This window comes from Leucoraja erinacea, unplaced genomic scaffold (assembly GCF_028641065.1).
Source record: "Leucoraja erinacea ecotype New England unplaced genomic scaffold, Leri_hhj_1 Leri_108S, whole genome shotgun sequence".
In the NCBI taxonomy this organism is placed as follows: Eukaryota; Metazoa; Chordata; class Chondrichthyes; order Rajiformes; family Rajidae; genus Leucoraja; species Leucoraja erinaceus.
The window spans coordinates 76,619-91,990 of NW_026575330.1; the positions used below are offsets into that span (position 1 = coordinate 76,619).

The 15,372-nt window shown below is 45.9% G+C and overlaps 1 protein-coding gene across 1 annotated transcript in view; it reads right to left on the reverse strand.

Annotated features, from left to right (window-relative positions):
- The window catches only part of dhrsx (dehydrogenase/reductase (SDR family) X-linked), a 208,531-nt gene that overhangs the window by 72,299 nt on the left and 120,860 nt on the right, over positions 1-15,372 (reverse strand). Inside the window, exon 4 of the mRNA XM_055665137.1 lies at positions 5,670-5,771. Within this exon, the coding sequence (XP_055521112.1) occupies positions 5,670-5,771 (102 nt within the window). The remainder of the gene's footprint in view (positions 1-5,669; positions 5,772-15,372) is intronic.

The window sequence follows — 15,372 nt, forward strand, 5'->3', positions numbered from 1 at the left end:
TGTTTAACCTACAGGTCTATCTATCCTGGTTAGTCCCACATTCCTTCCCCGCTCCAGTTATAAAGCATCTGTGGTGCAGTGCTTCCGACCCAGGGTCTCATTAGTCCTTTTTCAGACAGTGTGCATGGCCACCTCCTGTGCTGCAAATTTCAATGATTCTGCGATTAACATAAGCAATTTCCTTTTGATTATTCCCATTGTATACGGTTGCAACATCCTTCTCAGGCTGTGCATTCGTGGACGCAACAATCAAACACTAACGTGAGTGACATTAGTCTCCTTTTTATTCCACAGTCGCCGGCTGCCTTTCTATTGAGCTCTGATTTTCTCTTCAAATCTGATTCTCTCCATGAAGCCTAATTTTTAATTTCATTATTTGTTATCCCTCTCTCTCTCGTTACTTTGGCCGTAAAGTCACACAGCACGGAGACAGGCCCTTTGGCCCAACTTTCCCATGCCGGCCAACATGTCCCTACTACTCTAGCCCCACCTGCCTGCTTTTGGCCCAGATCCCTCTAAACCTGTCCTATCCATGTACCTGTCTAAATGTTTCCAGGACAAGGGGTCACAGCTTAAGGATAAGGGGGAAATCCTTTAAAACCGAGATGAGAAGAACTTTTTTCACACAGAGAGTGGTGAATCTCCGGAACTCTCTGCCACAGAGGGTAGTTGAGGCCAGTTCATTGGCTATATTTAAGAGGGAGTTAGATGTGGCCCTTGTGGCTAAGGGGATCAGGGGGTATGGAGAGAAGGCAGGTACGGGATACTGAGTTGGATGATCAGCCATGATCATATTGAATGGCGGTGCAGGCTCGAAGGGCCGAATGGTCTACTCCTGCACCTAATTTCTATGTTTCTATGTTTCTTAAACATAGCGATAGTCCCCTGCCTCAACTACCTCCCGCGGCAGCTCGGTCCATACACCCACCGCCCCTTGTGTGAAAAGGTTATCCCTCAGGCTTGAGGATTTGAGAATTAAGGGACAAAAGTTTAGGGGTAACATGAGGGGGAACTTCTTTACTCAGAGAGTGGTAGCGGTGTGGAATGAGCTTCCAGTGGAAGTGGTGGAGGCAGGTTCGATTTTATCATTTAAAAATAAATTGGACAGGTATATGGACGGGAAAGGAATGGAGGGTTATGTTCTGAGTGCAGGTATATGGGACTAGGGGAGAATACGTGTTCGGCATGGACTAGAAGGGCCGAGATGGCCTGTTTCCGTGCTGTAATTGTTATATGGTTATATGGTTCCCATTAAATCTTTGCCCCCTCATCTTAAACCTACTCTCAATTCCCCTACTCCAGGCAAATAACTGTGCATTTACCCCGATCTATTCCTTTCATGATTCTGTACACCTCTATAAGATCACTCCTGCACCTTAACAAACTGAGTCCTAGTCTGTGGAATTCTCTGCCTCAGAGGGCGGTGGAGGCAGGTTCTCTGGATGCTTTCAAGAGGGAGCTGGGCAGGTCTCTTAAAAATAGCGGAGTCAGGGGATATGGGGAGAAGGCAGGAATGGGGTACTGATTGGGGATGATCAGCCATGATCACATTGAATGGCGGTGCTGGCTCGAAGGGCCGAATGGCCTGCACCTATTGTCTATTGTCTGTTGCTCAACCTCTCCCCCAAGTCCTGTCCATTTCTCATTCTTCCTTACTTTCCTTCCTCCATCAAACAAGGCATCGATTTCAAAATAATTGAAGAAGGGTTAAGCCAGGAACACTACTAGTTCAGCATTGAACTACAGCAGTGAAAATATGCATGTGTTGCAGAGTACTGCAAGCAATTCTGGTCCAGCACCTTCTAGAAAAGATGCAATCGCAGGAGAAAGGTTCAGTTGTGCAGTGCGATTACCTCAAAATAAATGATGCAACTTGGCAGATGTTGTTGCTGTTGCTGCATTATACCAACTGCATGATCCTTAAGATCATCGCATTGCAAGACACAGGAGATGATTTAGGCCGTTTGATCATGGCTGATCTATTTTTCCCCACGCAACCCCATTCTCCTCCCCATAATCTTTGACATCCTTATGCCCCTGTCCCACTTAGGAAACCTGACGAAAACCTCTGGCGACTTTGCCCCCCCACCCAAGGTTTCCGTGCGGTTCCCGGAGGTTTTTGTCAGTCTCCCTACCTGCTTCCACTTCCTGCAACCTCCGGGAACCGCACGGAAACCTTGGGTGGGGCGCAAAGTCTCCAGAGGTTTCCGTTCAGGTTTCCTAAGTGGGACAGGGGCATTACTAATCAAGAACAAATCAAACAACACATTAAAATCACACTGAATCCATCAGTGGCAATGGATTCCACACATCCACCACCCTCTGGCTAAAGAAATTCCTCCTGATCTCATTGCAAAGGTACGTTCTTTTATCCTGAGGCTATGCATGCTAATCCTAGACCCTCCTATTAATGGAAACAGCCTTCCCTGCATCCACTCTATCCAGGCCCTTCATTATTAGGTAGATTTTAATGAGATCCCACCCCTCATCCTTCTAAACTCCAGCAAGCACAGGCCCAGAGCTGTCAAACACTCATCCTACATCAACAAAATCATCCCTGGGATCATTCATCTCAAGGGCCTGTCCCACTTTCACAACTTAATTCGCAACCTTTTTTACTCGTGGACATTTATCATCAGGATATAAAAAACCGCCCCCGACTTACTTGATGCCACGAGTACCTACGACTAGCATCACGGCCCGCTACGAACTACCCACGACCTCGTGACGTCCATGCTGCGAGTATGAGTCAAGGGCAAACTCGGCAGAGGTCGCGCATTAGGTCGTGGAAGTGGGACAGTGTCCTTAAACCTCCTCAGGATCCATATATTGTTTAATAATAGCATGGGGTGGTATTAAGCAGATACATCAACAATACAATGATATCAATCTCTGGCATTGCTATTTAGCATGGGCAGTCACGGTGGCGCAGCGGTCGATTTACCGCCTTACAGCGCCGGAGACCCGGGTGCTGTCTGTACGGAGTTTGTATGTTCCCCCCGTGACCTGTGTGGGTTTTAGCCGATATCTTCGGTTTCTTCCCACACTCCAAAGGCGTACAGGTTTGTAGGTTAATTGGCTTGGTGCATGTGAAAAAATTGTCCCTAGTGGGTGTAGGGTAGAAACATAGAAACATAGAAAATAGGTGGAAGAGTAGGCCATTCGGCCCTTCGAGCCTGCACCGCCATTCAATATGATCATGGCTGATCATCCAACTCAGTATCCTGTACCTGCCTTCCCTCCATACCCCCTGATCCCTTTAGCCACAAGGGCCACATAGTGTTAGTTTGCGGGGTTAGCACGGACCCAGTGGGCCAAAGGGCCTGTTTCCACGCTGTATCTCTAAATTAGCACCTTGAATAGACGTTTCCTTTAATGAGGAGAGATTGAGGAGGTTGCGTTGTTGTTCCTGGACTGGAGAAGACTGAGGTGGAAGGCACTGGGGATCTGGTGGGTGGGGTGGGGTGATTGAGTTTTGTAAAATTAGGAAGGGCATTATGTTGTAAACTGAGCATTGTTACAGCAGAGTCGATCAAAAGAGCATTGCTTAACTTAATCATAAAATATTTGGATTTACAATACAGGAACTTTTCCTCTGCGCAGAGAATTGTGGTCGCAGCCCAGACCATCGCACAAACCAACCTCCCTTCCATTGACTCCATTTATACCTCACGCTGCCTCGGCAAGGCCAGCAGCATCATCAAGGGCGGGGCTCACCCCAGTCACTCCTCCCTCCTCTCCCATCAGGTAAAAGGTGTAGAAGTGTGAAAACACGCATCTCCAGATTCGGGGACAGTTTCTTCCCAGCTGTTATCAGGCAACTGAACCATCGTTCATTGCCACAGAAGGCTGTGGAGGCCAAGTCAGTGGATATTTTCAAGGCAGAGATAGATAGATTCTTGATTAGTACGGGTGTCAGAGGTTATGGGGAGAAGGCAGGAGAATGGGGTTAGGAGGGAGAGATAGATCGGCCATGATTGAATGGCGGAGTAGACTTGATGGGCCGAATGGCCTAATTCTGCTCCTATCACTTATGATCCTACCAACCAGAGAGCAGTCCTGAGCCACTATCCACTTAATTGAAGACCCCGGGATTATATTTGATTGGACTTCAAAGGACTTAATAGTTTTAGTTTAGATTAGAGATACCACAGGCCCTTAGGCCTACTGAGTCCATGTCTGCCATCGATCCCTGCACACTAGGGACAATTTAGAATTACACCAAGGCAATTAACCTACAAACCTGGACGCCTTTGGAGTGTGTGAGGAAACCAGAGATCCCTGAGAAAACCCACGCAGGTCACGGGGAGAATGTACAAACTCCGTACAGACAGCACCCACGGTCAGATCAAACCCGGGTCTCTGGCGCTGCAAGGCAGCATCTCTACCGTTGCACCACCTTACCTTGCGCTAAACTTATTGCACTAAAATTCATATTATTCCCTTCATCATGTAGCCGTGCACTGTGGATGGTTCGATGTTAATCATGTATTGTCTTTCAGCTTGAAGACAAAAGTGCCGGAGAAACTCAGCGGGTGCGGCAGCATCTATGGAGCGAAGGAAATAGGCGACGTTTCGGGCCGAGACCCTTCTTTCAGCTGACTGTTTAGCCGGCAACAGAAGCTTTTCACTGTACCTCAGTACATATGACAATAAACTAAACTCAACTCAGATATTTATAACCAAAGAGCACAAGTTTGTAAATGGAAGGAGATTGAAAAAGCTCTTAAAAAAGTTTACAAAGCAAAGGGTGGTAGAAATGAGGAACACACTGTTGGGGGACCTATAAGCATTTAGATGAGCATTTGAAACATGGCATAGAAGGTATGAGTGTTAAGAAATGGAATTACTGTTGAACTTATTCAAACTTCAATGGTCAGTGTAGACACAGTGGGCTGAAGGGCCTGTTTCCATGTTGTATGACCTCTCTGAACATAGAACTTACAGCAGAACAGGACAAGAAAAGGCCATTCGGCCCACATCCATGCTGAGCATGACGCCAAGCCCAAGTCTTATCCCACATATTCCGTATCCCTCCATTCCCTGCTTAACCATGTGTCCATCCAAAAGCCTCAATGCCAGTCTTGTGTCTGCCACAACCACCACCTCCAACAACTGGGAACAGAGACGAGGAAAAACGTCTTCACCCAGAGAGTGGTAAATATGTGGAGTTCTCTGCCACAGAGGGCAGTGGAGGCCAATTCACTGGATGTTTTCAAGAGAGAGGTAGATTTAGCTCTTAGGACTAAGGGAATCAAGGGATATGGGGAGAAAGCAGGAACGGGGTACTGATTGTGGATGATCAGCCATGATCATATTGAATGGCGATGCTGGCTCGAAGGGCCGAATGGCCTACTCCTGCACTTATTTGTCTATGTTTTCTATGTAACAGTGCTTTCCAGGCATTCATCACCCTCTGTGTAAAAAAACTGTCCCCACATATCTCCCTTAAATGTTGACCCCCTCACCTTAAAGCTGTGACCTCAAGTATTTGTTGTTTCCTTCTTAGGAAAAAGGTTCTGACTGTCTATCCTATCAATGGCTCTCGTGATATTATATATTTTGGTCATGTCTGGCTCGAAGGGCCGAATGGCCTACTCCTGCACCTATTGTCTACTGTGTCCCTCAAACCTCCATATATAACTCCGTAAAGACAATTTACAACTCACCATTATTCACCAAGACGTGAAGCAAAAGGTTCTTTGCTTTGAAGCGCTCCACAAATTGCCGTACAGACTGCATCGAGGCCAGTTCTAGGTGCATAAACTCCACTGAGAAATGAAAAGACAAAGAAAATATTATTTTCTTCCAAAAAACTGGAAATAGTGTTATCAAACATTTGTCAAACCTGTGGGTAAACTATTTTTTATTTCACTTCAATAGGTGAACAAATGGACCATGGAACAGTTCAACACAGGAACAGGCCTGCCAGCCCACGGTGAAAATGAAAAATTGGGAAATGAAATGGAATGTTGGAAACAAAATCTTCTCTGCTATTTTAGACTGGGATCTGGGGGTCCTTGTACATCAGTCTATGAAAGTAAGCATGCAGGTACTGCAGGCAGTGAAGAAAGTGAATGGCTTGTTGACCTTTATAACAAGAGGAATCGAATATAGGAGCAAAGAGGTCCTTCTGCAGTTGTACTGAGCCCTAGTGAGACCACACCTGGAGTATTGTGTGCAGTGTTTGTCCCCTAATTTGAGGAAGGACATTCTTGCTATTGAGGAAGTGCAGCGTAGGTTAATACAAGGTTAATTCCCAGGATGGCGGGACTGTCATATGCTGAGAGAATGGAGCAGCTGGGCTTGTACACTCTGGAGTTTAGAAGGATGAGAGGGAATCTCATTGAACCATATAAGATTGTTAAGGGTTTTGACACGCTAGAGGCAGGAAACATGTTCCCGATGTTGGGGGAGTCCAGAACCAGGGGACACAGTTTAAGAATTTAGCCATTTAGAACAGAGACGAGGAAACACTTTTTCTCACAGAGAGTGGTGAGTCTGTGGAATTCTCTGCCTCAGAGGGCGGTGGAGGCAGGTTCTCTGGATGCTTTCAAGAGAGAGCTAGATAGGGCTCCTAGAAATAGTGGAGTCATGGGATATGGGGAGAAGGCAGGAACGGGGTACTGATTGGGGATGATCAGCCATGATCACATTGAATGGCGGTGCTGGCTCAAAGGGCCGAATGGCCTACTTCTGCGGATCGAGGTCAGGATCGAACCCGGGTCTCTGGCGCTGTGTGTTCTGAGCAAGATTCCAGCATCTGCAGTTCCTTGTGACTCCACAATATCCAAAATGCAGTTGCTCCAAAGCCCAGTATTTTAACTCCTGGACTCAAATCCTTTTATCAAGTAATTTTAGAGATACAGCACGGAAATAAGCAAAAAGATGTGCAGGTTAACGGGTTGACACAGAGGGGTTACTCAGCAGGTCAGGCAGCATCTCTGGAGAAAAGGAATAGGTGAAGTTTCTGATCGAGACCCTTCTTCAGATGGCGAGGCAGGGTAGAGGGGAACGAGAAGTATAGACGCTAAACAGAACAAATGAATGAACGATATGCAAAAATCGCCGATGATCAAGGAGGGGTAGAGCCCACAATGATGCATTGTTGGCTGTGGGGTAGGTGATAACGAGTTATACAGACAGTAAAACTCAATTGAATTGTAAATTGTGGGATAGTATTAGTGTATGGGTCGGCGTAGACAGGGAGGGCCGAAGGGCCTGTTTCTGCACTTTACACTAAACTAAACTAAATATTGCAAAACCATCAGGACAGCTACATATAATATTCTTTGATGTAAAGTTTTCTCATAATTTGGAGAAAATGGTCAATTTAAAACCTGATCTCGGACTGAAATGCTCCATCAGAATCAATTTGGGAAATACATCTATCAGAATCATCTATTCCACATTTCCTTCAAACACGTTTGCAATACAGAACTTCAATTATTAATGGACAAAGTCCCATCATTCAGCGACCCAATCATTTTGGAGCCATCATCAGTCATCACCATAGTTACACTGAAATATGCCTCAATTTCTCAGCATCCACTGTCTTCAGCTATAGAAATGTTTCAGGATTCAAATACAGCCTTTCCCCATCAGAAGGATCTGCTTCCTGCTTTGTTGAACAAATAAAGATTTGTGTCTTTAGACTTCAAAAATTTGCAGCTTTAGACTTCAGAGATACAGAGCAGGAACAGGTCCTTCGGCCCACCGAGTCCGCTCCGCACCGGCCAGCGATCACCCCGTACACTAGCACGAACCCTACACACTAGGGACAATGTAACCATTACGGACGCCAATTAACCTGCGAACCAGTGCGTGCGTCTATCGAATGTGGGAGGAAACAAGAGCGCCCACTCAGGTCACGGGGAGAACGTACAAACTCCGTACAGACAGCACCAGTAGTCAGGATCGAACCCGGGATCTCTGGCGCTGTAAGGCAGCAACTCTACCACTGTGCCACTGCGCCGGGTTTGCACATAAATTGGCTTCTGTAAATTTTAAAATTGTCTCTAATAGGTAGGATAATAACAGTATACGGGGCGATCGATGGTCGGCACGGACCTGGTGGGCTAAAGGGCCTAAAGTCTCCAGCAAACGTACAGATTAAGGTTTACAGCTATGATACCATATAACCATATATAACCATATAACAATTACAGCACGGAAACAGGCCATCTCGACCCTTCTAGTCCGTGCCGAACACATAATCTCCCCTAGTCCCATATACCTGCGCTCAGACCATAACCCTCCATTCCCTTCCCATCCATATAACTATCCAATTTATTTTTAAATGATTAAAAACGAACCTGCCTCCACCACCTTCACTGGAAGCTCATTCCACACAGCTCCCACTCTCTGAGTAAAGAAGTTCCCCCTCATGTTACCCCTAAACTTCAGTCCCTTAATTCTCATGTCATGTCCCCTTGTTTGAATCTTCCCTACTCTCAGTGGGAAAAGCTTTTCCACGTCAACTCTGTCTATCCCTCTCATCATTTTAAAAACTTCTATCAAGTCCCCCCTTAACCTTCTGCGCTCTAAAGAATAAAGACCCTAACTTATTCAACCTTTCTCTGTAACTTAGTTGCTGAAACCCAGGCAACATTCTAGTAAATCTCCTCTGTACTCTCTCTATTTTGTTGACATCCTTCCTATAATTAGGCGACCAAAATTGTACACCATACTCCAGAATTGGCCTCACCAATGTCTTGTACAATTTTAACATTACATCCCAACTTCTATACTCAATGCTCTGATTTATAAAGGCCAGCACACCAAAAGCTTTCTTTACCACCCTATCTACATGAGATTCCACTTTCAGGGAACTGTGCACAGTTATTCCCAGATCCCTCTGTTCACCTACATTCTTCAATTCCCTACCATTTACCATGTACGCCCTATTTTGATTTGTCCTGCCAAGATGTAGCACCTCACACTTATCAGCATTAAACTCCATCTGCCATCTTTCAGCCCACTCTTCCAACTGGTATAAATCTCTCTGTAGACTTTGAAACTCTACTTCATTACCCGCAATCCCACCCATCTTAGTATCATTTGCATACTTACTAATCCAATTTACCACACCATCATCCAGATCATTGATGTACATGACAAACAACAGTGGACCCAACACAGATCCGTGAGGCACCCCACTTGTCACTGGCCTCCAACCTGACAAACAACCATCCACCATTACTCTCTGGCATCTCCCATTCAGCCACTGTTGAATCCATCTTGCTACTCCACCATTAATACCCAACCATTGAACCTTCTTAACCAACCTTCCATGAGGAACCTTGTCAAAGGCCTTACTGAAGTCCATATACACAACATCCACCGCTTTACCCTCATCAATTTCCCGAGTAACATCTTCAAAAAATTCAAGAAGATTAGTTAAACATGACCTTCCAGGCACAAATCCATGTTGACTGTTCCTAATCAGACCCTGTACAATAGACAATAGGCGCAGGAGTAGGCCATTTGGCCCTTCGAGCCAGCACCGCCATTCAATGTGATCATGGCTGATCATCCCCAATCAGTACCCCGTTCTCCCCATATCCCCTGACTCCGCTATCTTTAAGAACCCTATCTAGCTCTCTCTTGAAAGCATCCAGAGAACCGGCCTCCACAGCCCTTTGAGGCAGAGAATTCCACAGACTCACCACTCTGTGAGAAAAAGTGTTTCCTCGTCTCCGTTCTAAATGGCTTACTCCTTATACAGGTCGCTCTTCCATGACCGTAGATTTTAATATTAGTCTTGCCAAAATAACTGGGCGAGTTATGTCCAAATATCGGCACAGGTGCTACAAACCATTTGTGTGGCCAATCCATTCAGGAAAACAGAGCCATTATGATTGCTTCTGTGGGATAAGTAACAGTCCTTCAGGGAGCAAACACAGGCAGAAAGGGCCGAACAGCTTCCCTCTGTGCAGTACTTGAATAGTGAAAGGCCTGGATAGAGTGGATGTGAAGAGGATGTTTCCACTCGTGGGAGAGTCTAGGACCAGAGGTCATAGCCTCGGAATAAGAGGACGTTCCTTCAGAAAGGAGATGAGGAGGAATTTCTTCAATCAGAGGTTGGCGAATCTGTGGAATTCATTGCCACAAATGACTGTGGAGGCCATGTCATTGGATATTTTTAAGGCAGAGATAGATGGATTATTGATTAGTATGGGTTAGTACTCGGGGAGTGGTGGCTGTGTGGAATGGGCTTCCAGTGAAGGTGGTGGAGGCAGGTTCGTTTTTATCATTTAAAAATAAATTGGATGGTTGTATGGATGGGAGGGGAGTGGAGGGTTGTGGTCTGGGCGCGGGTATATGGGGCTAGGGGAGATTATGTGTTCGGCACGGACTAGAAGGGTCGAGATGGCCTGTTTCCGTGCTGTAATTGTTATATGGTTATATGGTTATATGGGTGTCAGGGGTTATGGGGAGAAGGCAGGAGAATAGAGATAGATCAGCCATGATTGAATGGCGGAGTAGACTTGACGGGCCGAATGGCCTAATCCTGATCCAATCACTTATGAACTTATGAACTATGCTTCCATGCCTTTCCCACCTTCACTGTTGTGCTGAGTCGTGAGCTTACACCTCCGTTGGAAACAGATGTTGTGAGCTAAATTAGTAGTGATTACAGGGTAGGTGTTGACATTACATTTTACACACATTGTGCCCCTGTCTCCTTCAAATGGGCTGGAGCTTATTTTGGGAATGTCCTGTGTGGAAAGCAACTGCAGAAGCTGGTTTAAACCAAAGATAGACACAAAATGCTGGAGTAATGCTGGACTCAAAATGCTAGCATTTATTTCGATAGGACTAGAATACAAAAACAGGGATGTAATGCTGAGGCTCTATAAGGCACTGGTTAGGCCGCATTGTGAACAACTTTGGGCACCATATCTGAGGCATGATCTGCTGGATCTGGAGAGGGTCCAGGGGCGGTTTACAATAATGATCTCAGGAATGTGTGGGTTAACATTTGATGAGCGTTTGACGGCACTGGGCCGGCACTCGCTGGAGTTTAGAAGAATAAGAATTCATTTTTGAAAATGAATAGTGAAAGGCTTGGATAGAGTGGTTGTGGAGAGGATGTTTCCACTTGTGGGAGAGTCTAGGACTAGAGGTCATAGCCTCAGAATTAACGGACGTTCCCTTAGGGAGGTGATGAGGAGGAATTTTTTAGTCAGCGGGTGGTGAATCTGTGGAATTCATTGCCACAGAAGACTGTGGAGGCCAAGTCGACGGATATTTTTATGGCAGAGATAGATAGATTCTTGATTAGTACGGGTGTCAGGGGCTATGGGGAGAAGGCAGGAGAATGGGGTTAGGGGGGGAGAGATAGATCAGCCATGATTGAATGGCAGAGTAGACTTGATGGGCCGAATGGCCTAATTCTGCTCCCATCACTTATGACCTTATGTAACTCAGCGCATCAGGCAGCATCTCTGAATAGATGCTGCCTGACCTGGGTGATGTTTCGGGTCTGAAGAAGGGTCTCGACCCGAAACATCACCCATTCCTTCTCTCCAGAGATGAGAGAGAAGTCCAGAGATGAGCGAGAGTCCCGCTGAGTTACTCCAGCATTTTGTATCTATCTTTGGGAATGTCCACTCAGCTAGCTATTGGAAATGACAAGTTGAAAAAGCTGCCTGGCAATGTAATTGTACTTCATATCACCTGCAGCTTGACCTGGACCAGCCAGATCAAAGCAATGGCCAGGAAAGAAAACGCACGCTCGTCCTCCTTAGATGTCTTAGGGCGTTTGGCATGTTCCCAACAACTCTCACCAACTTCTACAGATGCGCCGCGGAAAGCATTTTATCAGGATAAATCACAGCTTGGTCTGGGAACAGCTTCACCCCGGACCAAACGCAGCCCAGGCCAGTACACAAACCAACCTCCCTTCTGTTGACAGGATCTATATTTCACACTGCCTCAGCAACGTCACCAGCATAATCAAGGGGCCAGTCTCATCCGGGACAATCCCCTCTTCTCCCCTCAGCAAGTGTAAAAATCACCATAGAAACATAAAATTAGGTGCAAGGGGGCCAGAGCCTCATCAATGTGGGACATCATCCCTCAGTATCCCGTCCCCCATACCCCCTGCTTTCACAAGGGCCACATCAGGCAATGTGGCCGCAAAAGAGAGCAGACCTCCAGATTCAGGGGTAGTTTCTTACCCAGATGTTTCAGGCAACCGAACCATCCTATCACCAACTAGGGAGCGGCCTCGACCTGCCATCTACCTCATTACAGACCCTTGGACTTCACTTCACTGGACATTATCTTGCACTAAACGTTATACCGTTTATCCAGTATCTGTATGTGGACGGATTGATCATAATCATGTAATGTCTTACAGCTGACTGGATAACATACAAGAAAAATGCTTTACACAATACAATAAACTAAAACTAAATTGAATTAAAAAAAATGATTAAAGATTAGTCCATCATTTAATAACTGCCTAATATTGCGTACAGTTTTGGTCTCCTAATCTGAGGAAGGACATTCTTGCCATAGAGGGAGTACAGAGAAGGTTCACCAGACTGTTTCCTGGGATGTCAGGACTTTCATATGAAGAAAGACTGGATAGACTCGGTTTGTACTCACTAGAATTTAGAAGAGGTCCTTCTGCAGTTGTACAGGGCCCTAGTGAGACCACACCTGGAGTACTGTGTGCAGTTTTAGTCTCCAAATTTGAGGAAGGACATTCTTGCTATTGAGGGAGTGCAGCGTAGGATCACAAGGTTAATTCCCGGGATAGCGGGACTATCATGTGCTGTGAGAATGGAGCAGCTGGGCTTGTATACTATGGAATTTAGAAGGATGAAAGGGTATCTTATTGAAACCTATAAGATTATTAAGGGTTTGGACACACTAGAGGCAGGATACATGTTCCCGATGTTGGTGAAATCCAGAACCAGGGGCCACAGTTTAAGGAACAAGGGGTAAGCCATTTAGAATGGAGACGAGGAAACACTTTTTCTCACACAGTTGCGAGTCTGTGGAATTCTCTGCCTCAGAGGGCGGTGGAGGCCGGTTCTCTGGATACTTTCAAGAGAGAGCTAGATAGGGCTCTTAAAAATAGCGGAGTCAGGGGATATGGGGAGAAGGCAGGAATGGGGTACTGACTGGGGATGGCCAGCCATGATCACATTGAATGACGAATGGCCGACTCCTGCACCTATTGTCTATTGTAACAAAATACCCAGGGAAATGGAAACACTCAACCTTAGAATATCAAATCTAAAGGCCTGCGTGGATGGAGTAAATAATTATTGAGCAGAAATAAAAGTAATTGTTTGCTAATGTTTCTATTATTGAAAATGCCCCTGACCGTAACTTGTACTTTCTGAAAATAAAATGTCGTGAAACCAAATATAGCCAAGGCATTTGTAAACTAAGTATTAATCTGTCAGAACCACCAATTTTAATCCCTGTTATGTTGATTACAAAATGAAGGCACTTTAAAATTCTTATCCAGCGCACAAAAATAGTATTAATTCCATAGTTATTGATTTAGATTTGTGGTGTCAATTGGCTCATCGCCGCATCTGAAAGTGACTGACTTAACCCAGAAATTCTACAGAGATTAGAGAATGACATCTGAATTACTGTATTAAATCTACAAAATTTAATACAGGTAGGAGGTAGACAAAAATGCTGGAGAAACTCAGTGGGTGAGGCAGCAGCTATGGAGCAAAGGAATAGGTGACGTTTCGGGTCGAGAACCTTCTTCAGACCTGACCCGAAACGTCACCTATTCCTTCGCTCCGTAGATGCTGCCTCACCCGCTGAGTTTCTCCAGCATTTTTGTCTACCTTCGATTTTTTTTTCCAGCATCTGCAGTTCTTTCTTAAACATTGCACCTCAGTGGGGGTTAGATTGTTATACTCAATCCATCATGCTCAGAGAGTTCTGTAGGATGGAACTGCAGATGCTAGCTTACACTGAAGAACAAGGCACAAAATGCTGGAGTAACTCAGCGGGACAGGCAGCATCTCTGGAGAGAAGGAATGGGTGAGGTTTCGGGTCCGAAGAAGCGTCTCAACCCGAAACGTCACCCATTCCCTTCTCTCCAGAGATGTTGCCTGTCTCCAGCTGTTTGTGTCTAAACTCAGAGAGTTCGTGATCCTCACTGCTAACAATGAAAGCACCATAAAATAAAACGTTTTACTAATCCAGGAAGTCCCAGAATAGTTTGTGAACAATGCACAGTTTGAATTGCAATAGTTATGACCAGAGTCTGGTTTAGTTTCAGATTCAGATTCAGATTCAATTTTAATTGTCATTGTCAGTGTACAGTACAGAGACAACAAAATGCATTTAGCATCTCCCTTGAAGAGCGACATAGCAAACGATTTGAATAAAAATAATAAGTGTCCGGGGGGGGGGGGGTGATTGGCAGTCACCGAGGTACGTTGTTTAGTAGAGTGACAGCCGCCGGAAAGAAGCTGTTCCTCGACCTGCTGGTTCGGCAACGGAGAGACCTGTAGCGCCTCCCGAATGGTAGGAGGGTAAACAGTCCATGGTTGGGGTGAGAGCAGTCCTTGGCGATGCTGAGTGCCCTCCACAGACAGTGCTTGCTTTGGACAGACTCAATGGAGGGGAGCGTGGAACCGGTGATGCGTTGGGCAATTTTCACCACCCTCTGCAATGCCTTCCGGTCGGAGACAGAGCAGTTGCCATACCATACTGTGATGCAGTTGGTAAGGATGCTCTCGATGGTGCAGCGGTAGAAGTTCACCAGGATCTGAGGAGACAGATGGACCTTCTTCAGTCTCCTCAGGAAGAAGAGACGCTGATGAGCCTTCTTGATCAGAGTAGAGATATTGTGGGTCCAAGAGAGGTCATCGGAGATGTTGACTCCCAGGAACCTGAAGCTAGAAACACGTTCCAGGTTCCTGGGAGTCAACATCAAACAACGTAGTTTACGGTGGCACAGTGGCGTTGCGGTGGAGTTGCCAGAGAGACCGTTACAGTTGCAGTTTAGTTTACTGTCACGTGTATCGAGGTACAGTGAAAAGCTTTTTTTGCGTGCTATCCATCAGCGGAAAGACAATACATGATTACAATTGAGCCTCTTACTGTGTAGAGATACATTTGCTGTGCGTAGATTATAAGCAATAATGTTTAGTTCAAGATAAAGCCGGCAAAGTCTGATCAAGGATAAGTCCGATGGTCACCAATGGGGCACTGCTCTCTGGTTGTGGTCCAGTTGCCTGAGAACAGCTGGGAAGAAACTGTCCCTGAATCTGGACGCGTGTGTTTTCACACATCTGCAACTTTTGCCCGATGGGAGAGGGGAGAAGAGGGAGTGGCCGGGGTGTGACTTGTCCTGGATTATGCTGCTGGCCTTGCTGA